At 39.3% G+C, this 23,754-nt stretch overlaps 1 protein-coding gene across 4 annotated transcripts; it reads right to left on the reverse strand.

Annotated features, from left to right (window-relative positions):
• Window positions 1-66: 66 nt before the first annotated feature.
• dazap1 (DAZ associated protein 1) lies at window positions 67-23,498 on the reverse strand. Of its 4 annotated transcripts, none has more exons than XM_065955758.1 (14): window positions 23,347-23,498; window positions 22,018-22,058; window positions 19,227-19,393; window positions 18,599-18,664; window positions 17,539-17,643; window positions 17,254-17,302; window positions 11,475-11,557; window positions 8,219-8,366; window positions 7,975-8,007; window positions 6,890-7,039; window positions 6,089-6,253; window positions 2,569-2,661; window positions 2,056-2,103; window positions 67-944 (listed from the first exon to the last, which is right to left on the reverse strand). In XM_065955758.1, exons 1-14 carry the CDS (start codon window positions 23,376-23,378, stop codon window positions 772-774), a joined length of 1,353 nt encoding a protein of 450 aa, XP_065811830.1. In that variant the 5' UTR covers window positions 23,379-23,498; the 3' UTR covers window positions 67-771. The 4 variants fall into 4 exon arrangements, with proteins under 4 accessions (XP_065811830.1, XP_065811829.1, XP_065811831.1 ...); XM_065955757.1 differs by having other exon boundaries at window positions 17,539-17,646; window positions 23,347-23,497; XM_065955759.1 differs by lacking the exon at window positions 2,569-2,661 and having other exon boundaries at window positions 17,539-17,646; window positions 23,347-23,497.
• Between the last annotated feature and the right edge of the window lie 256 nt (window positions 23,499-23,754).

Genomic DNA, 23,754 nt, shown 5'->3' on the forward strand with positions numbered 1-23,754 from the left:
GGGTCTCTTCAACAAAATAAGAGAAGCGACAACATCCACAAACACAAACATCTGGGACAAACGATGTATCCTTAAAACATTTATTTTTGTAATAATTTGTCCTTTTTTTTTCTTTTTGCGCAAGTGCAAAAAAATGCACCCAAAAGAGCCACCTGAGGGAAGTCTACATCTTTAAATAAAAAAACAAGCAAAGTGTACATTTATAGTACAAAATTCTCTTTTTAAAAAATTGCACAGTTCGTGTATAATATATATATTCATAATCTCCATTTTAAACAAACTTTAAAGGCTCAGAAAGTAAACAAAATTCACCAAATGAAAAATAAAAACATTTTCCCTAGAATTTAAAGCTGAGGAAACTTGAGACCCTGTTTTCATTTGTGTCCACCATAAATATACATATTTATATGCAAGTCTCTTTACATATAGTCTCTGTGCTAGTGTTTGACCAGACAATCAAAATTATTGCAAAGTAGTTTAGTTCTACTATAAAACATGGGGTGGGGGGTGGGGGATAAAAGCTTCTTTCTGCTGAATGTTCCTTAAGTTATGCAAAAAAAAACCTGGGTTTCTTTTCACCCCTTTTGAATTTCCTGGAATCCCTGCTTTCACAAACGTTTCTTTTTCCACAAACTGTGCATTCAACATTCCCATAGAACAATACAGAACTCCAGTTTTGCTTTTAGCTAGAACACACATTTTCCCTGACTTCTTTTTTTTTTTTGTTTCCGTTTTTGAACTTTACATAGCAGCCCTGCTCAGAGGTGGTGGTCAGCGTCGATATGGGTGGAAGCCCTGTACGTTGTGGTTCTGTCCTCTGCCAAATGCATTTGCGGCAGGCTGAGGGGCGGTGGCGGGCTGTGCTGTCGGTGCCCCATACGAAGCCGTCGGCTGGCTGGGGTCAGCGAAGCTGTGGCCAAAGGCTGTCAGTTCCTGCCCGTACCCTGAGAGGGACGACAGAGAGGAGAGTGCAGGGAGAGAAGAGAGGATTTGATTTCAGGGTCATCAGATGTTGATCAAGGAGAGGCCTTACTGCTTAAAAAGTTAAATGGTTCAAGATTTACAAAATTTTAATGTAAAGGAAATATCCACCAAATAAACCCTACACCATACAATATATTCAAATTGTAATTTTTGTTAAAACATTCTTATTGTCAGTGAATATAACATTGTGAATATTTTAAAGTCCCTTCCAAATGATAATCATGTGTTTTTTTTATTTATTATTCCAATCTCCTTTTTGTCCAACTTTCTATTTTATAACCTGCTGAAATGATCAGTAGTTAACTTGATGATTGGAAGATCATCAAACACATCTCATTGTTTTTCTCTACTAAGGACCCTGAGCTGTAAAACAGAAGCGTATACATAGATAAATTGTGACACAACAAAAAAAAGAATTCAAGTGTACAATTCAATTGTTTATAAAACAAAATTTTGAGGTTTAATGGTGGATTTTTCCTCTCAATTTAAATTCTGTATTCCTTCAATGAGCCATTCAATGTTGAAATGTATTTTTTTACTAGCATTTAGAGACATAAATTACAATTGTGTGTGAATTTTAGAATCAATCCAAGCAGGCTTCATTGAGGAAAACAATCTCTAGATTCTCTTGATCGTCAGTGCAACACACACTGTTCTTCTATTCAGACACTGGATGGCACTGTCTCCCAGCAAACAGACACGGGAGCTAAAGTGACACACAGGGAAGGAAACTAATTTGCCGAAAATGGCTGGTGGAACCTAAAATTCAGAATTCAGAGCATTTTAGATTTAAAAATAAATAACATATTGGTGTTTGGTTATTTTCCTGCCCTGGTTACATCCAGTTTGAAATGGTGTTCGAAACCAAAACCCTGGATAGGGCAACCTAACTGTTATGGACAGACAACATTTACAAAGAAAGAAAGAAAGAAAGGAGGAGGCAAAGTTAGAAAAAAACAACACATTTCTTTCGGGGTTCCACTAACAGGAAACAAGAAAACTTCTTAAGAACAGGGAGTGGTCCCAACAGGACCTGCAGACAGAAGAATCTGAGAGAAATTGGACATTTACTGGCATCGTGTCTTCCTTTAAATCTTCTTTCCTTTCTCATCCCTTCAGCTATAATGTGGAGACAGTAAATGGGGAAAAACAACGGGTGAATGGACTGCTGATGCATAGAGACTACTGAACCATGAACACATTTTCTGACAATTAGATCATCCTTTTATCATCAGCAAAGCGATGCGGACAGAGAGAGAGAGAGAGAGGACAAAAAAGGAGGACATGGTTAGTCTTGGTATAGTAAATCTACAGCCTCTGAGGGGGTTGGCTTGCTAAGAGCTCTAAGAGCCAAATTTCAATGTTAATTTCTTTCAAATCCACTCAGCTGTGAGACTGTCAATGGCTGTATTTTACTATGCAAGAGTGCAGGCAGTAATTTGTATGTACATGCAAAATGTACATGCAAAATATGATAGACGGAGCAAACAAAAGAGGGAAAAGAACCGGGTTGCAGCTCTATAAACACTACAGTACTGAACAAATTCTGCTTTTGTGTTTGTAGAAGACGATGCTGGCACCTACCTGCACTATATCCTCCCTGCTCATCCTGACCATAACTGTGAGAAGGACGCGTTGGTCCGTAGGCAGAGGGGTCCTGAGGGTAGTTACCCAAGCCTATCAGGGAGATGAGGAGACCAGGTTGACTGAACCCAGATACTGCTGGCCGACTACTTTACAATGTTCCCCCCTTACTGAGCTAACAGAGCTGAACATTTATTCTTATTTACTGCGTCTGCACTACGCTTGGAGAGTCATCTCTGCTCAGCTTCATCTGGAAGTCAAAACAAAATGTATTGTGAGTGTGTAAGCTACCTGCTGCTAGACTTTAAACCATGCCAGCCTGGTCTCATGAAATTTTGTGAAATGTGCATGATATTCTTAGACGTAGGTAACGTGAGATACATTTTCATTGGCAAGCAAATATTATAAGAAGGAAGCCACTAGAAACAGGGAGTATGAAAACCCCAGCAGTGAGTGGGGACAATATAAGGTTTAAAATGTGAAAGTCTGGTGAGATATTTAACATAGCTGTTTATTGATTCATTTTGTAATTAATGATTTTATGATTTCTGATAACCTTATCTAAGATTATTTGATTGTTTTTAAGTAAAAAGTATAAACGTAAAAAGACTTTCTGTGATAAAATAGATAAGTAATTAAATAGATGTAAGGTTAAGTGATTGAAAGATGTATAAGTGCCATTTTAAAGACATTTAGATGATAATATGAGATTGTATTTAGGATAATATAGATTATATTTAAGATCATATTAAGAATGGCAATTGTTTTGGGCCAAGTTGATACTGATTTGATTTTTTTTCCATCATCCCTGTGTGACATTTTCCAAAGAAGGACAAAGACTTGTAGCCTTCTCATCATCGATGTCACTGATGGTCTCCATTTATTTCAGAATATCATATCTAACTTGAAATCGAAAGTTGATTTATTTTTGTTTAAAATGCCACTACAGTGTTGTGCGGCGCTGTTGGAAGCACTGTCTATTGTAAATACTTGATGTTGTTTGTGTAAATAAGTCGAGGCACAACAGACCTCTTCTGTGTCAGGTCATTCAAGGACATTAGCATTACAAGAGGGACAAAGTTTAGTTTCCCAGAGTTAATTAGTTGATCTAAAGAAATATTATATAATATATATCTTATATATAATATATAAGAAATATATCCTTAAACTTCTTTGATGCACCAAGAGTTAATTTTGACATAAGAGTCAAAAACTTTTCATAATACCTTACCTATCAATCAAGTTTAATGTTTCATATTATACCAACGAATGTATGGTTTGCTTAAAAACAGATTATTGTTTCTGGTTCTACAATTCCCAAACTCCAAATAATCCAAACTTTCTTTCTTTGTCGAACCTCAACAACTTACTTACTTACATACTCTCAATTATTTTAGTGTAAGAGTTTGTGCGTTTCTGTCCACAAAACCAAATGTCCTGCTAATTTTACAAAAACCCTGAGACTGTGCTGTTACTAAAGAGTTTGGTTACCAGACTCAGTTCCTAGACAGGCAGCCAACTAAATGAAAAAAAAGCTGGATGGAAGATAAGCACAAGCAGGAAACACTGAACAAGATGGGTGCCTGTCATGACTGACAGCAATCACATGGTTGCTTTCAATGTGGACCCAGCAGTGTGAAGCAGCTGTAAGCCAAGTCAGAGGGAAAAAAGGAGCCAGCAAAAACTAAATGTAGCTTCTGAATGAACATCTGACTCTTATCTGACTGTGTGCTTGTATGTGTAACAGAATGAGTGAATGTTGAATGAAGACCAAGCTTGTTATATTTCCACGGAGGCTGGTTAGTTCTCACAGTATCTCAGGCTTCATTTTGGTTTACAGATGAAAAGCTTCAGTCTCTGTTTCTGTTCTCAGCATGATCTTAAAACTCTAAATCCAGCATGCGTTTACAATATATCAAAAGAGAATCTACTCTCTAAATGTTTTAAATTACAGAAATGATTAAAGCACATCATTTTCTAACAACAGAGGCTTAATGAAATATCTTATTTTGAAGCCATTCATGCTAGCCAAGAATGAACCAGCCAGTAAAAGATCCAGAAGGACAAGTGTATTCTCGCTGAATACTGTCATAAGGCATTATTAATCTCTACTAGCAATCAAGCTCAAAGACCACAATGGTATCCATCAGAAGGTAGAACCTACAGGCACTTAACAATGCATTGCCTCTATCTAAAACCTGAGTGTATCCACAGGGCAGGTTCACATTTTGTAGACACACATGCAAAGCCCTGCAGCATTGATGCGACACATTGAACATTTTTGTGAGTTAACTTGGCAGTTGGACATGCCTAATTCCAGAAATAAGATTTCTATGGTCATGCTGGTTCTCTTCTGTGCCGATCGTGTCAAGACCGGGGAAAGAAGCCACCAAATTCATCAACAGGGAGGAAGAGGAGGAGGTGGAAGAGGCAGTAATCAAAAAGTGCAGGAATTCTAGAACTAAGTTTAAAGATAGAGTCAGTAGCTTTTTCCCAAAAAATAAATATACTTATACAACCTAATGCTTCCCTATATTACTTATGGGCCTCTATACATGTGTGGTGGTGACTGTGTCTGCAGTGATCCTGTCCTATATTGTGATGTTTTTGTAGACTAGGGATGTTTCTGGGTGGGGAGCGGATGTGTTTCCCACAGCCAATGACAGTGCGTAGGTGAGTTTGGGAGTTGATACAAATCAAGGATTGGAAGAAATTCCGAAATATTACGGATGCAGACGTAGCGGCAAAGAAATGCCACACGGATAAAGCTTGTTCCAAAACTAGGGCGAACCTTGGGTTGGCTTTCACCCAAGTACTCAGAGTTGGGCTGCTTTCTGTTGGACAGGCAGGTGCAAAACACTGGCAGTTAGCTTGTGCTAGCTTTTTTAATTATTGGCTTTTCCTTAACAACTGATGTAATATTTTCAGGTAGGTTGCAGTGTAGGTACAAGCAGTAAACGACATACATGCTAACCCTGCAGTGAGTGTGTGCTTCTAGTGGCGATGAGCCCAGGAGGAGGGGCCCAGTTTGATAATGTGTCAACAAGCTGCAACAAACATTACTACTGACTCTACCTGTCATGTCTTGTACAGTCAGTCAGGAAAAGGTTGAACCCCCTTAAAAATAAAAAAATGCAAAGCAAAAAAGAAAACATTGCAAGGCAGGATGATCTAATTTAAACCTACCAATCTTTTTACCAATCCACAGCCCAGCTGGAACAGACAGAAATGACTGCTGAAGACTCCTGGATATGGTGACACTTGAGCAGCATCTTCAGGGCAAGGGCCATAGGGGTTTATGTTTGCAAGAAGCATGTATGCATGTGTAGCTGTTCAAGCTTAATGGTACCAAGCTCCTGCTTGTGGAAGGGCTGGAGATGTGCACTTTAATGAGCTTTGTATGCATCCATAAAATATCCAGGGAGATGGGCAGGACCAAGGCGTGAATCAAAATTAAATGGGAGAGAAAAGGGCAGCAAACTGCTAGATGCACAAACTAGATGCACAATGTTTGTCTTACCATACTGGCTATAAGGGAAGTCAGGCTGCCCAGTGGGAGCTTTGCTCAAGTCCTGAGTTGGTGTAGTGGCGGGGGCAAAGCCCAGAGGTGCTGTTCCTGGAGTGGTGGGAGGAGGAGGAACCTGTGGAGCATACTGGTCTGCTTGGGGTGTGCCAAAACTGTAACCTGTTGGAGAGTAACAAGACCATTTCAATGACTTTTACTGTAAATAATTTCCAAGCGTTTCTTTGTCATAGATGTAACATTATGCAGTACAAAGCCTCAGTGTTCTTCTTCAATGTTCACAGTCACACAAAAAACGAAATCACACATCATACAAAAAATACAACAGCAAAAATCTAATTTCTATTAAATCTGTTCTAAATTGTTGCTGAAACAAACACATTTTACATGTGCGTGTCTTTAGAATATCGACTGTGCTTTCAGAGCAATTAAGGACCTCTCTTCTCGTGAAAAGAGTATTTGCAGTCATGCTGTCCATCTCTGATAAGAAGTTCCTCCCTGACCACAGCAACAGCCCTAACATGTGTTTTATAAGCAGAAAATGAATTACTAGTTTAGCATGAAAACATATTCTGCCTTGAGGATATAGGACCTTTTCATGTTCGCATGAGGCTATTGCACTATGAAGAAGGAAACCAAAATAAATGACATTTCAACACAGCTGACTGTTACCTTTATCTGAAAATCAAAAGACATCCACAGAAACGTTTCCACATAACTCACAGTGTTAGCATATATGCTAGGTTACCTGTTAATACCTGTGTAAGTGTAAGCAGTGAGGGTATCTGAGTAACTGACCGAACTGAGGTGCTGTGCTGTAGCCCTGCTGAGGGTAGCCCTGAGGTGCAGCGAAGCTGCCCGCCGGGGTCGTGACCAGGAATGCGTTGAAAGGTGATGGAGGTTGTGTGGGGGTTCCTCGACTCACGGACAATGGAGGTCCGTACCCACCTGCTCCAACACAGAACAGAAGTTTGTATAGAAATGGTTTTACTTTACATATGTCTATGTCTTACATTAGTTTAATAATATTTGCTGCTAGGACTCTGAAGTACTTTGATTACATTGTGAAATATGGTAGAATAAAGAGAGCTGCTTATTGAACTATGTAAACCTGTTTGTCCTGACTCCAGCTAAAATAATGTTAACAGATAAGTATGTATCAAGGTTTTACATTTAGTCGTGTTTATTTATACAAATCAATTTCATTCTAATCAAATATCTATAAGCACAACTAGACAACAAGAAGCTTGTCTACTTCCTTCCTTATTAACAGACGCATCACAAATCACTCAGTTTGAGCCTTATAAAAACATCTGAATGATCTAAGTACGAACCTAAAAAACTATGACATAAGTTCTGAAGCGTTAAAATGAGTAAATGTAACATAGAATACCTTTTCTTTATTTAAAAAAAAAAAAAGATTTGAATGATGGCCCAAAATTGAATATGAATTGATTAATATGAAATATTTGGCTTTGCAGAACACAAACTGAAGTTGAATGAAACTGAAGGGCTGACACTGCAGTGAGCTATGCAGGTTGACCCGGAGGTGGTGATATGAAACCAAGCCTGACCAATAGCAGGAGGAGGCTGGAATCTATTCAAGGCTGCCATCTGTCCCAAGCAGCAAATTATCAGCAGCCTCAGCCATTATGAATCAGTGATAACACTTGCTGTTAACTGTCATCAGCCTATTGGCCGCACTGAGTGCAAGCCCATTTCTGTGACACAAGAGCTTCAAGAAAAGAAAACGATCACACAGAAAATACACAAAACATATCTGCAATTGATCCATTCAGTAATGTAACTTACAAAAACAGAACTCACTAAATGGAAAGAAAAGATATTTTCTGTGTGTTGTCAAGAGGAGATGAAACACCTACCTATGGGTTGGCCAGTTGTCGACACCCACACTCCTTCAGGAACAGAAAAAAAAAAACATTAGACTGAGGACATAACAGTCAGCTAAAATATAAAATGTCTACAGAATCCTGTTTAACATTGAAACTGACCCACATGCTGGAGGCTAATGAAGAAGCAGCAGGTTTAACACATTTAAACAGTCGCTAGGTTTCTCTCTGAACAGTGAGCCTCTCTCACTCTGCACTGGGACTCGTTCCCACTCACCCTGTGGCCCGTAAGCCTGTTGCCAGCCCTGGGCAGGCTGTGCTGTCCAACCATTAGCTGCACTCAAGATGCCCCTGGGTGCCCACTGGCCAGGGCAGAGCTGGCCAGGAGCTTTGCTGTCACGAGGTTCAGCCTTCTTCACTTCCACCTGGACAAAGGACAAGGAGGACACATTTGGCAACACCTGTATACTGTCCATGAAATCCCTCACCTAGACAGACCTGTCCTAAAACTTATAATTTAATCTCAACATGTTGGGCCCTTTTGAAATCTTCCATTTTATTTGTATTCGAATAATGAGGGGTTGTTGTTAAATGTTGTCTAAATGTTAACTTTGTAGCTGTACAACTATGTGTGTCAGGTACTGATTGCCAAGTTGGAATTTCAAAGTAAACTAATAAATACTGAAATGACATTACTTTTTGTTTGTAAATGCATCGACTCCAGGTCAAGAGTCTCTTGTGATGTACCTGAGAAACATAGTGTTGTTGCTTTTCTTAAATAAAATGCCCCATTTATAATTAAGTCATCTAATTGAAGCTCATGACTTACCTTTATCCAGCTAACGCTTTTAAGAATCTCATTTCATTTTAATGTTAACTAAGTTTTAGGGGGAATGGATGTAGAGATCAATTTGTATCTTAGTTCTAACACAATATAAACGATAGGCATGCAGATATTAAACATAAGCAGTCTTTTCAGTCAATTTTTCATTGAATCTTCATACTGTGTCAAAGGTGAGAAAATATTTTCAACTGAGTACACGAGACTCAAACACTTCGATCTCAGAATATAACGTGAAATCACTGCAACCCAAAAAGAATAGAGATCTGTAGTTTTTTGGGGTGATATTTCTATCATAAAAATAAAGCTTATCTTTATTTTTGTTTGGGTAATATTTACTTTCAGTATCAATCTGCTCAGAGACTTCATCCATGACTTAACTTTTAAACAAAGGTGATAAAGCGTTACAGCGGTGGATGACATAAAGTCTCATTTAATGTACCACCCCAAAAATAATACTTCCTGCAACTAGGCAAAGCTATCAGCAGTTAACCAGAGCAAAGAAACAGGTTGAGACTAAGGGGGAGCCACCAGAAATAGACTGAGGGGTTGAGTTATTAGGGTCACCTTGCAGGAGGAAAACGAATCGCAAATTTCTTCCCGCTTTAAGGTGTTGCCACCTTCCCCAGCCTCCCCTCTTCCTTCTCTGTCGACCTAATTACATGCACATGTTTCCGGCAGTGGCCCCACCGCCACCGGCAGCTATCTGAGTACCTTCTCCCGTGGGCATCACAGCTACGAGTGATGGATACCATGACTCCTGTACAGTCCCCAACAGCAGAACTGGGATTTGTTGCACAGTTTGATGTGCTCCAATTTCTAATTTTGTAACACATATCTCCCAGTCTCCCTCAAGTCCCAGGTAAGGTAATGTCAAGTCAAGAACAATGGATTAAGTTGAGTCTTCATTCCTGCTTGAAACCAGGGCAGAGTCAAGGGGGGCGGCTACCACCTGAGAGTACACAGGTTGGGTGTAATGAATTACCCAGAACTGGGATTAAGATCATCTTGTTTATGTATCAATCAGTGATATTCAGTACAATATCTTGCATTTACTTTTTATAATAGATTGATATTACAAAATGTAGCAAATCTGGTAGCTCTTCTCTTGGAAAAAAATGAATTAAAAATAGTTAAAAAGCATCACGTAATTTATCAATGCTTTACAACAAACAAAATAATCGCTCTGAGGTCAAGTAGTTTACGGAGTTGCCCTCCACGTCCCTGGTTCAGACTTCTGTTGCATGTCATCCCAAAAGTACTTCTGCATTATTTACTGTATCTCCTACTCTCCCATAGCAAAACAAAAAGCTAAAAAAGTATTTACATTTTCTGGACTTTACAAAGCTGAAGCTGCTTTAACAGCGTCAATAAATGTTCAAAAGCTTTGAACAAATATCAAACATGTCAAGCATTGCAGACTGACCTCTAAATATTGTAATATGAAATGTAAGTCTGAAGAATAGCAGAAAAAGAAGACACTTGATGATCTGTTATGACACTACCGGATAAATATTAAGAAGCTGTGTTTGACTTTGATTATTTTCTTATACAAACAAATAATTTCTGTCTTCATTGAGGGCAGAAAAGAGACTGTCTCTCTTCTTGTATCTCTGCAGAGATTTAAGAGCTGCTAATTACAAAGTGTCTTTTGGGGAAAAGGGAGGTTGTTAGTGAATGAGAGCTTTAATAGAGCCTTTTAAATCCAAGTGTCAGGACCGATCCTAGCCAGATGTTTATCAAGTAGTACTTTAATTTACTACAGATATTTTAGTGGTTTGTTTTACTCTGCTGAATGTACCAGGTGGTGGGAGACTTCCAAATACAACAGAACAATAGATTGCATGCCAGAGGGTAAGGAATTGTGCTTAAATATAACACTATAGTGAAATAATTATTTATTTCCCGGATGGATAGATTACCTGACACTATCTGAAGTGTCTTTGCACAGTAAACTCCAGCCATCTGGTACACCCACTGAGTAAAAACAAACACTACAAGTGACATGCAAATATTATTGTGAGACTCATGTCTCATCCTGAGCAGCGTTTCAGAGAGAACTGCCATTTGTTCTTTAGAGAGCTGACAGACACAGTATGGAGATTCTTCAACTGAGGTCACTGACTTGAGCTTTTTCTTTTAAGTTTTCAAAAAGAAAAAAAAAACATGTTGACATGTAAGTGACCTGCCAACAAAATATCAGAAAACAAAAGAAACAGAACTGATTGGACCAATCCTTTAGGTGGTTTATAGTCTGTGGAATCATTTACAGTTATTAGTTATTAGACTTCATGTCTTTTTTGGCTTTAATATCTTCAAATTTACGAAAGACAGATCAAACCATGTAGGTTTCAAATTAGCAATCAAATGTAGATTAGACATCCTAAAGGAGTGGTCAGTGTAAACAAAGCCTTGGGTGACAATAGAAACTGTATTATAACAGCATACGTGAAGGATCATTAAGCCTCTGGACCTTTGACATACTGTAAGTATAAGGGTTGTATTGGTTGAGAGCATAATGCATTATTGGCAAACATCAAGACATTAACTTAGTGGTCTGATCATTTAAAGAGGTTACCATTCTGTTATATGATGTGAATGTCCTTTTAAAGCAGCATCATAGTACATCTCTCATTTTGTCACCCAAGCCTCTATTCGGTCTTAAGGGTAAAATAAAACTACAACTACACACTTTTTTGCCCATGATGTCGTGAAAATGCATGTTGACAGCCTGGTCCACTGATTGTTCGGCCTCGAAAGTAATAAATCCAAAACCTAGCCAACGACCAAGAGTGAATCAAGGTAGCAGGGGGGTTGTGACAACACAAGATGAAGAACAGTATTGGGCTTCAGCAGAGTGAGGATCCGTCAAGACTGAGCAAGAGGCTCCTGGGGTTCGGATGATGTCGCAGACTCGGAGAACAACACAAATCCAAGACTAAGGCCTGAGGGATTGAAGGAAACTTTTTTCTTTACTGTGCAGTGAAAAATTTAGTGAAGATAACAACACAGGACTGCTTAACTGCTAAACATGACGACTGATGAGTGCAGCATTTGATTTCATGTGAAATGTCACAATGAAAAAGTTCAATTAAGTGCATCCTCCACCCACTCTCAATCTTATATGCCAATCAAACCAACATTTTGTTACTTTATGCCGTTTCATCCAAACCCCACCTTGATCTGTCCCTTGGTATTTCGCTGTGGAGCTCACACTCGCAGCAGCCATTGTTAATGCATCACAAAAATATGGAGAAACACAAACTGTAGAATGCCTAAAGCTTTCTCCAAGCTTTCCCAAATTCTGTATTTTACTTTTGAGTCAGCCAGGATAAGCCTAAATGGACAATTAAAATATTGCTCACAAAGGTAACACAAAGATATAGGCCACATCTTTTTTTTCTTAAAGTGGGAACTGCTGATTTTAATCAAGAGTTTTCATGGGAGATATACAAAGGTCATCAACAAAAGGTCCAAGGTCCAAAACTTCATCACGCCACCTGCTCATTCAACTTTTTATTTGACAATCTGTAGCAGAACTTTTCAGAGTGAGTGCTGTGCTGCTGTGATCTACTTCCAATCTGATTCACATTACGCTATGGCAGATCTGGGTTGTGCACACAGCTCTACCTCGGGACCTAACCTGAATCCAATTAACCATCCTAAGAGACAACCAAGATTTTTAGAGACCTCTAGTACCCTGCCAAGCGTTCCCAAGCTTCATGATCTATCGCTATTAATAACATCTGTCAATGACCCGTCCTTTATCTAAATTTAAATTCAAGTTGACACATAAAACAGTTTGACATATCCTGGTTAAGCTGGCATGTCTTAGTAACGCTTCAGAAGAACATTTATAGAACTTAAACTTCTGATAAGAACCAAAAGGTTGTGGACAAATTATAATTAGGATAGAGCTGAGAAATGGTTGATACAATTAGCTGAGTTACATACTGTTCAAGGTACTTTGTGGTAAAAACTAAAAATGTTGTTTTCTTTATTCTAATTCATTTGCTCTTTATTGAGCAAAATACTTTGACCTTTCAACTATTCTAATCGAAAGCTAGTGCAAACTTTCTGAATAAACTATTTCATGATTTTCACCAGCATTTTCTTTTTTCTTCCAGGAAAAAAAGAAAATAATCTCTTTCACTCTGCCTTATTATAATAATAATAATAATAATGTGCAAACATTCAGCCAACTTTGATGCAACTTTGTATATGCCCCATTTGAACCAAGTATGACATAATTTGGTGCCTTTACATTTGGCCTGTACCTCTGGGCTACCAGTGAATGCACAGTAACCTAAAGGAGAAAAGACAAATCTTAAGAGACACCGTTAATCACATTCAAACCATTCACAGGGAGAAGGGGGACAGAAGAAAGAAAAATAGAAAGGGCTTACTTACAAAAATACTTAACTTTCTACATATGGGAAAACACATACTATACCAATTAAGAAACAAGAATCGGTTAAGACTTAATCAATGTAAAGAAAACTTAATCCAGTGTTAAAAAGCTAATGGTTTTAGTAAAATCATTATTTATACTATTAAGGATTATGTTATAGTTGTTACTGGTGCACTACGTACATCATGTTAAATTCCAGTGACAAACTATTCTGAGTTTCTCCCAACAGAGAATGAATGGGAGGTCTGAAGAAGAGCAGGAATGCATGCTGTAGGTCAGAGGCCGCTGCATCACTGCTATGTAGGACAAATGCAGATGAAACAGCTGTGACTGTAAGTCAGCGAGCAGAGTCTGACACCAACACTGCTGGTGGCGTGGGGTCTGATTCCCAGTGAGGCCATCCATTCTAAAAGTGTCAGTAACTCACGACTCATTTATTAAGAGGATTTAATCATCTGTAATTTTACTCTAAGAAAAGGTCTGAGATTTCTGTCAAAGCTAAAGCTTTTTTTAAACCCTGTTTTAACAGATACCATTGTTCTTATGATAACAATGTAGTTTTCACCTTCAGCACTGTGACTGCAACCAGCCTCTTTAAAGGACAACCCCGCTCCCCCCACCCTCCCCCCACCCTCCCCCCACAAACACACTCGAACTGTGCTCAATGTGCCAGTAGCATGTTGTGATGAAGTACCGAATTTTTTGGAGCACCTACTTTCCTCCTGCAACCTGCCTTCTCTCTTTAAAAGTTACTGACTTCCTTTGCTTTGTAACTCTGTAGTAAGTTTTACTTTGTAGTAGATCAAAGATTCTTGGGGCTCAAAGATTCTCTCCAAAAGGTGTGCATCTCTACTTTACAAGACGATTACGATCCCATTAGATTCTCTAGAGCTACGATCCGATTCAGAGATGACTCATTAAAATATAGAATGATTCAGTACGATTAAATTCGGTATAATTTCATTAAATCTGCTCCGATACAAAAGATAATTGAATCAAAAGTTCAAAATAACATGTGCATGTTTTCATTACTTTTCCTATAGACAAGAGAGCAGGCCTACTGTACAGGAAAATATTCTGTCCTTATGTATATTATGTAGTTCACACTTTGAAAGGTAGTTTGGGGGAAGAAATGTTTTGTGTTACTATAGCTGTTTTTACATATCCACATCGGAAAATGTCACTGAAATTTGAGCTCTTCTGTACATCTCTCTTAGTGGGCTTTGTAAAGCTCTGCTAACACTTAAAACAAAGGACCTGATTCCCCAAGAAGCAAAAATTCAAACCAATTTTACTATGACAGGAATGAAATCATCAAAACACTTCAAGACATGATATTTTTTTCTCCTTTCTTAATTTCTCTGATTATCACACATGAATTGCAAGTGACATTCAAGTATTTGTGACACTTTTCTACAAAGTGTAAAGAAGCAAACTTCTTGAAAGTTTCTCTTCCTCCAAATTAAGTCCACATGTCTTGATTTCTGAGATGGAGAACTCTAAATTGCTGACGCGATTTTGGACGCTGTTGTTTTGTTCTTGTGAGCTAACTATCGATAACTACAAGCTCATGCTAGTCTTGTGAGAATCAAGTCCATCGAACTCGGAACCTTTAACGTTGAAATCGGTAACCGGTTCAGCATGGTTATCCTTACACAGCTAGCTCTCTCTCCTTAGAATATGAAGCATCATGTTGCTGAATTGCATTGTGCTTTAGTGAGACTACTGTGAGGACAACCTGGTAATCACAGTTTCTGAAATGTATTTAGCTTCTTCTCGTCTTTGGAGGCTAACATTGCTAACACCTTAAAGGAGGCCCCTCTGTGCACAGTTAAACCCCTTTCACACATAAGGATATCTCCTGAAAAACTCCGGAGATTTGGCTACCCGGAGGTACTTTAGGCTATGTGTGAACGCAAACAGCTGCATTTTTCGCGCAGACTTAACCCGTTTCTCCGGCAAGACCCTTAGTATTTTATCTGCAGAAAGTCCGAGTGAGCTGATGTCTGAACGCGGCAGCATATACTTCGGAGAATTCAATTCGAGCCAATGGGAACCGAGTGACGTTTATATACAGTGACTGCCTAAAGCAGCCTTTCCAAAACTTAAGACTGCCGCGGCCCACTTTGAAATACATGTATTGGGGTGTGTCAGTCGGACATTGCCACAGACACTTAAGGGAATCATGGTGTTCATGTGTTTCTTTTAATAACAGCAATAAATATAACAAATGAACAACTATTTGAATTTGTAACGGTCTGACCAGCTTAGCTTTTGTTCCTGCGTCTCCCGTTTCTGAGCGCACCTGAATGTATCTCTCATTGTCTGAGCTCCCCTGAATGCAGCATGCTAACAGCGCATCTCCTGAGTAACGGCAGAGAGAGAGACATGCCCAGAAAAGTCTGAAGACAACTAAGCAGACTACTGTATTTTCTGATGCTTCTTACAGACTTTTTATTATTGTGTGTGCATCCTTGAGACACAACCACACACACACAAGCCTCAAACTCATGCTTCATTATATAAACGGCTTTACCGTTCTGGATTCGTGTGTCTGTGTGTGTGCGCATCGGGGCAAAACGCCGCCGTGCGCGACACAGAGCAGAGGAGAATTGTAAATGCGCGACCATGTAGAGACAGAAATGACATGCCGTCGTGTAAATAAGATAAATAACATACGGCTATTAAGTTTGTTTAATACAAGTACAAGGCATATACCTGTTCTATAGGAAAGGTATCCTTAAATGACTTATGTTGTGATCTTGCGCTATATAGGCTAGAAAATAAAATAACATGAACTTGACCATCAAGGGGGGGCGGGGGCGAACACTGAATATTGTGATATTTTTTAAATTTTTATACCTGGTGGAGGCCTGTTTGCGGCCCACCTGTAGTATCCACACGGCCCACCAGGGGGCCGCAGCCCACACTTTGGGAAGCACTGGCCTAAAGTGTCTGCACGCGACCACTACGATCTCCTTGCACGTAATTAAACGGCTGCATAATGTTTTCTGTTCGTCAGTATGTTGTTCTCCTCTCTTTTGTGGATGTTGTCATCCCATTGGATTACACATCGCATTGATATAAAGGCAAATATTCTCATTATAACATCGTGTAGCGGACTCTGTTGCTTCGGCCGCTACTTCCGCATTGTTTATTTACGTCACGTCTTACCTCAAGAAATCCCCCGCGCCCCCTCCCCTCTGACAGGGAAAGTCCCCCGCTGTGAGGAGCATATGTGAACGGCTAGGTTGGGAGAATCTCCGGAGCGGTCCTGCAATTATCTAGATATTATCCGGAGTGCATATGTGAAAACGGCTTTAGTGGGGATAGCTAATTTTTAATGTATTCATCATAATCAACTTAAGAAGAAAGACATATTGTAAGCCCAGAGACCGTTTTTCTATATCCGCCCTGATGAGGACCAAATGAGGTTAAAGCCGGCCAAAGGCTTAACCAATGTTCGTCTAAAGGCTTTTAAGATATAATCTTTCCTTGCTCTCCTTAGGAGTGCCTGAAGAACTCTTCTTTCCTAGAAATAATATACTTGACCGAGTGGAAATGTGTCTGTGGAAAAGTCCTATGTTCTTACACAAGGTCATGAAGGACACTGCATCAGTCCTCATCACAGCCCGCCATTTCTGAAGCAATCATCACATTTGAGCACGTGACAAAAGGCTGAGAAATTATTTTAGGAGGCCATCTAGTTCTGTATCATATTAAAGACTTTTACAATTAGGCAAGTTTATCTGTGTTCATTTGAATTACCTGTTTAAGGTTTCATGTATATCACAGAAGAGCATTTTTCATTACATCTTAAGAAACAGTCAGTGATTTCTTACATTTTATTTCCACTGTGCTGACTTAGTTTAAGGTTTTATTTTACATCCTTTTGTGCTTTAAAGGTGTGTGTTGTGCCCGCTACGGGTGACAGCGTTGTAATTAAATTGAATATCTCCATCTGAATGGGCTTTTTTCTCTTTGGGCCAGAATAGTTTGTCATGAGATTTAAGATGGTAAGGTATGGAGAGGGGAGAGAAAAAACGGGATCAGCTTTTACCTCGGGGCCTCTGCTTCTCCGCATCATAGATCATTACCACCTCTGTGACCTTGAATGGGACAAAAGGGAAACAGTGGCTCCATTTAGAAAACCAGACAGCGTCCTTTCATTGTCCAATTAAATATTCTACCACAATTTGATCAAATAATAATTAATTGTCCAAAGGCATTCCACTAAAATTACAATTTTCATACTATAGTATTGACCCTGTCCAAAGTCACATCCATTCAAGCATTCTAAATAACGATAAGAACTGACTTGCGTTATGTGCTCTGCAATACTCACCACTCCGAATCTATTGAAATAGTCCCTGAGTTCAGGCTCGCCGCAGTTATGGGGGATTCCACCTACAAATATCTTCTTTGATTTATTGCTATCAGCTTTGCTGCCCTTCTGAAAGAAAACAGGGAGTGTATGGATTTCAATGTCTATTAAAGAAGGATCACTCTTGGAGGAGGCCAGTTAGCCAACATCTATTCAGACAGTGCAGAAAAATTAGGTTCTCCTCTTGCCCTGGGGTATAATTCTTAACATGTCATGTCAATGCAAACACTAGTCTCCACAGATCAGAGAGCACGGCTTACTCCACTTACTCTCATCCACCAAGCACTTCATGGCTGTGCACTACGCTGTCGGGGCTAGAGGCTGCTCAAGACAACTGTAAGTTTTAACGATTACATCTTCTGCTTTAGCCATGTTTCAGCCAAATACGAGACTTATAAACAAAAGCCTTTGCATTATAAACAAAATGATTAATAGAGCTGCAGTGGCTTGATAGCATTTTTGATTGAGTAACAAATTACCCAAGTTGGTGCAGAGACTTCTGTCTTTCATAGAAATTACAGCGGATGGCAATTTCCTGTACTTTACCAGTCTACTCAAATCTAAGGCTTTTCATTTTTTCTTAGCTTTATGAAATGCAGTTGTAGAAAATAAATTTTGGCGAAGAAAAAATATTTTGAAGATCCAAATTCAAAAACTGTTTGAAATTTAAAAACAAATTCAAAGGTGTATGTATTATCTAGCATGGCCTTATCGAAGATATGTAATTGTTACAATTGGAAACTGTAACTTGAACAAGTCAACAATTCAGCCCAGTAAACGCTGAACCAGATATCTACAGTTATTGCTGCAGTCCCTTGGTCACAAGAAGATGCTTCTGTGATTTATCAAAACCCCAAACTCATTTAAAGAATTCTCAAAGGTATGAAGGATGCAAAAAGCAATCCTTTAAGAGAGAAAATGAAAAATCTGAAAATGAGATTCAGGTCAAAGTCATTGAGTGAGGATGGAGACATTGACATCCTAACGTGGCCTCCCCAAGTAAAAATCAGATTCCTCTTACCCAGCCCTCCTTGGTTCGAGACTTTTCAGGCTGCATTCCTCTGGGAGTGCAAGGCTTCGGGTCAATCTGACAGCAATAAAGAGAGAGAGAGAGAGAGAGAGAGAGATAGCGTTTGACTTTTGGCCCAAATTAAAGGCACCTTCAGATGTCCTTCTTCACTGAATCTATTACAGTATATTGGTTCACCTCCCACTACTGAGAAACACATGTACTGACACACATTAATTTAAATGTACGGCTAATAAAATGTTATGCCCTTCTCAGCCTCAGTTAACACAAAAAAAAGGAGGCAGCATGTCATTCACGGGACACTGATTGTATGGAAGCATTAGAGGTTAAAACCAGATTAACAGTCATCTCTCAGAAATCCAGGTTTTCAACTGCCAATTTAGCTCATTTGGCTTTGAACAGGTTAGTCTTGATGGGCATACAAATGCCAAAAATCTGCATCATCGGTACAAATGTCTGCAGGCAGGTACAACCAAAAGCCAGACTGTACTTCTCCTTGAACAACTTCTGAGTCCTTTGTATGATGAAACACAAGATGAGGTTTTCACATTGTTCACACAAAACGCAGGCTGATTACTGCGCTGATTTGACAATCTGCTCTTTTATTTCAAATACTCACATTTCTTCCATCAAGATTGTGCGGCTTTGTCTCCAGCACCGTCCGTACACAATTGGGGTCTTTGAATTTGACAAAGCCGAAGCCTCGCGACTGATTTGTAGTTTTGTCCTTCATGATGACACAATCTACTACTTCCCCATACTGTGAAAAGTAGTTTCTCAGTGTCTCTGAGAAGAGAAACAAAGAAATAATATAACAGTGCTGCTTCATAAAATGAGCACACAGACACGCAGCAATACTGTGAATGTGGAATTATAATCCCAGGTATAACTCAGCCCTGTTTCCCTCCAGAACAAAGCAAGGTACGATCATTATTTACTCAACTCATTCTTTCATTATGACAAATGAGGCTTAGATAATGTCTTTAAGTTCTCAAAGGTATGAAGTTAAGTTGCTGAAGCTTGAGTTTGCTTAAGACAGATTATTGGTAATTGTACCAATTAAAATAAATGTATAAATAATTAAACAGTTAAATTAAACAGTGCAGTCCCACTCAAGGTGTACAGTAACACTCCTAAATGGCTAACAAAGCGCTGACCCACTGTCATGTTTCACGGCACAAAATATACACCCTACTACTGTAACGCCTTCACACACCCACAGGAGCAAGGAGTGCAAGTTTGAACAAATGAGGACTCACTTTGCAGCAAGTTATCGTAATTGCTTTTCTCATTGCTGGGAAGCCCTGAGGCATCGCCACGGAAACAAGCTCAGAGTTATAGAGTTGTAGTTCAGATCTTAATGTTAACAGTGCTGTTAACACAGGCAAACCCTTTAGCAGTGTTATACAACAGCCAACCGAGCAAGAGGCAGTAAAGGCCTTTGGTACAACTAAACCATCTCTGAGCAGGTCTGAATGAGTGGATATTGTAGAAACACACCTGGTTTAGTCTGTAGACTTTACAATGTAGCCCACCACTGTTGCCTGTTTTCAACTGATCCTAAATCATTACTGATGATGTCACCAATAGCCTAATCAAGGATTTGATTTCACTTTGGATATTTGGTATTGGTCACAATTTGTTTTTCTATGCATGTGTAAAGCACATTAGGGATACTGTACCTGTCTCATTCAGGGTTTTAACCACAGTGTGTGAGACACGGCCTCAGCTCCCTGTGTCTTGTAAACAAGCCAACAGTTTGGAGGCCGGGTTAATCAGAGTATTTAAAGCTGCATGTAAATGGGAATGATCGTTGAATGTAAATTTTCTTCTTCGATGTAAAGTTGATAGGATTTTTTTTTTTTTTTCAGAATAAGAGCCAAAAAAGGGATTACTTGGTGCATATAGATATAATGTTTGACTATTAAACTTATGCAAAGACTAAACGTGGCCATTGGCACAGCATTAAAACAAAACGCAGAGATAGGTCCGGCTAATCAGGACGACCTTATCAGCAAATGAATGGAAGCAGGAGGATATTCTAGTCCTGGTGAACTTGTTTCTGTTATTTACTTTTCATATTAAAACTCATACAGTGGCAAATGTGGCTCCTGAATGCAGCTGCACCCCACAAATGAGCAACACAGTCGTCTTTTAAGTATATTTATTTTCTTGTCTTTTTGGATGTTCATTAAGATAGATTAAAGATTTAGAATCTGCTAATACAATGCAACAAAAAAAACAAGAGGGTAGCAAAAATAAGAATGACACATTCCAAATACAAAAAAAACTGCATCAATAACGCTGAGCAGAGGTCACAAGCAGACTCTTACAACACTCTCTGAGAGACACTTCATGGGACATTTGCATGAATAGTAATGCAATCTAGATACTTGGAAAATGCACAGCACAGCTCCAACACTCTTCTGCAGGGCTATAGCATTGTGACATGTTTCTATTACTGTCAATGTGATATAATACCCACTAAATTGATATGTTATACATGAATATGCATCAGATGTGTTAATATTGCACTAAATGTTCTATCAACACATCAATATTTCCATACAACACACAATTATTTACACAAACATGTGTGAGAAAACAATAATGTACCTTACCATAGTGTTAAAAGCATGTCATTCCACACAGTTCTTTTCTATTTGACAAAATAATCCAGGCACCTAAATTGCATTAGTATCTACTGGTGTCATAACACTGCTGTGAGAGAGACCTTAATGACACACAGCATATATGCACAAACAGGCAGATACATCAGACAACATCTGATCACAGAATAAAGAAGCAAGTCTTTCTCCATCTGCTAAACAGTCACAGCCATGGTGTTATTATATTGTCAGAGAGCTTATCGCACAGCCTATTTTTAAGTATTGTATGATATGTTAAAAAACTCTACCTCATGTAAATTAATCATCTGTTATATAATAGCATATAGATCATCTGGGCATTTTTGCACTGCTATTATCCTATTTAGCCTTGCCTTTTGTACATTGAGCGCACAGTTACTGAAGACAAATTCCTTGTGTGTGTCTAAGCATACATGGTCAATAAAGCTGATTCTGACTCTGTTATGTCCAACAGAATTGAATGATATCAAAAGTGATATTAAGTTCAGAGTGGACATGCTTGGATGTTTTGAAAATATTTCCCAGTGAAGAATATGTCATGGCTCAATGTGACCAGAAAATCAAATAGAGTCTTTTTTTTTTTTTAATTCAAACTCCAAACAAGACTTTCAACAAGATACCAACAAGATCCTGTGGTGTGAAAGCAAAAACCCTGCAGCTGCAGCAGTGCTACACAGCAGGGTTACACTGGTCATCAAAAAAAAAAAAATCCATTTTGTGAGTAAAGAAACAGAGCCTTCATGAGTTTAACATGTGACTTACCTTGTGTGGTACTCCAGTCCAATCCTCCAACGAAAAGTTTCCTGAAATGACCATGAAATCAGTCATACATCAACACTTTGGGGGGTAGATTAAATGAGAAACTGTTTCAGACAAAGTCACACACACACACACACACTGAAGACATGACGACAGACAGAAAGGTCTGCCTATCCACACACACACACACACACACACACACACACACACACACATACAAAAAAAACACAGATGTATTGGTGGGGAAAATTGCAGGCACAGTTTCAAAAAGGGATACAAGGCTACAGCTGACTAAACAGTCAAGTACACAGATATTACACAACATGAAGCAACGCTAATACCAAAGCTGGTGCAGCTTACACAGAAATATACGCATAGCTCCAGATAAAAAAAAAAAATATATATATATATCTTGCATTTGTGTGAGTCATGTTAGATTTGAGTCTTCTGGGCTGGAGATCTCACTTTGTTCCTCTATCACTGAATTCAATGGCCTTGACAATAACAGGCTGTAAGTTACCCCGGGACAGAGCCAGGGCATTTAGCAAGCTAGCACACCAATGAGCTGACAAGCCGAATCCAAAAAAGCTACAGCAGCTGACTAACACTGACTTGAGCCTACACCAGTGACACCCAGAGTACCCTACCCCCACCCCCCACCCCCCACTATCGGAGGGGAGGGTAGCGGAGGAGAGCAGCTCGGCTCCCCGCAGGTCGGAGCGCTGAACTCGGGTTTGTTAAAAACTGGAAGTTCAGCGGTGATTAAAGAAGCACAATCAAATAAAGATAACGACTTCTATAATGTATCATCCGGCAGCATGTAGTGGCTGTGTGGGGGGGGGGAGAAAAAAAAAAAGTGAAGTAGTAGTAGCGGTGGAGAGGAGGATGCTCCATCCTCCAGCAGTGCCCGCTAAATGTCCTCGCTGTGGTGAGAAGTCTGCGAGAGGAGACTTTTCGCTTCGCTGGGTTGAGCTAAGCTAGCCGAGTTACTCCGAGCTAACTGAGAACAGCAGTTAAATAAGTAACAATAATCAAATCATTCATTTGACAACCCGGGTGTCAGCACTCCGGACAAACGTGGCACATTTCTCCGGAAGAAATAACTGCAACAACTAAGCCACTTCGATGAATACTTTCACTTTTTTTTTTGTTGTTGGCCGTCTTCTCCTCTAGGCTAGCGATCTCGCTCACTTAGTAAAGCTAGCTTAGCCTACGAGCTAACGTTAGCTGTCAAACGAGAGCTTGACAAGACAAGCGCGCTCTCTGCAACTTACAATACAGTTTAAAGTTTCATCAGGGTTTCAGTAATGTTTTTGGTTAAATAGATCTTACCCGACTTCATCTCCGACTAAGTTGTTGTTCATTTCTGAGGCTAGATGTGGGGGGCTGTAGGAGCTGTGACCGGCTTCTTTGCTTCAGTGCTGCCCCTCTCAGACTGAGAGCGGAGGAAGGTCACTCCGCTTTTTGGTTCAAACTGTTCTGCGCAATGACGACGCTGCAGGGGGGCAGCGGCCTTTAAAGGAACATTACAACCAACCAGCACTGCACTGCCTTCACTATGTTGGGTTTTTTTTTTTATCTTTCCAAGAGTGGTGGTAGTATGGAAGCCAATATTTACAGTCTATGATGGAAGCCCATTTCCGCCAGTAAAAAAAATAAAAATGAAAATAATAAAAGTCTCATTATTTTTGACTTATCTCATTATTTTGACTTTTTATCTCATTATTTTGACTTATCTCA

This window comes from Labrus bergylta, chromosome 6 (genome assembly GCF_963930695.1).
Source record: "Labrus bergylta chromosome 6, fLabBer1.1, whole genome shotgun sequence".
Classification (NCBI taxonomy): Eukaryota; Metazoa; Chordata; class Actinopteri; order Labriformes; family Labridae; genus Labrus; species Labrus bergylta.

Bases quoted from the DNA above. Each gene is read 5' to 3' on its own strand.
- dazap1 (XM_065955757.1), bottom strand. From the start codon at position 23,378: ATGAACAACAACTTAGTCGGAGATGAAGTCGG. The intron at 17,303-17,538 runs GTGAGTATTGCA...GTCCCATTCAAG, and splicing joins ATTTCAATAGATTCGGAGTG to GTCACAGAGGTGGTAATGAT. The intron at 2,662-6,088 runs GTAAGACAAACA...TCTCCCTGATAG, and splicing joins CTTCCCTTATAGCCAGTATG to GCTTGGGTAACTACCCTCAG.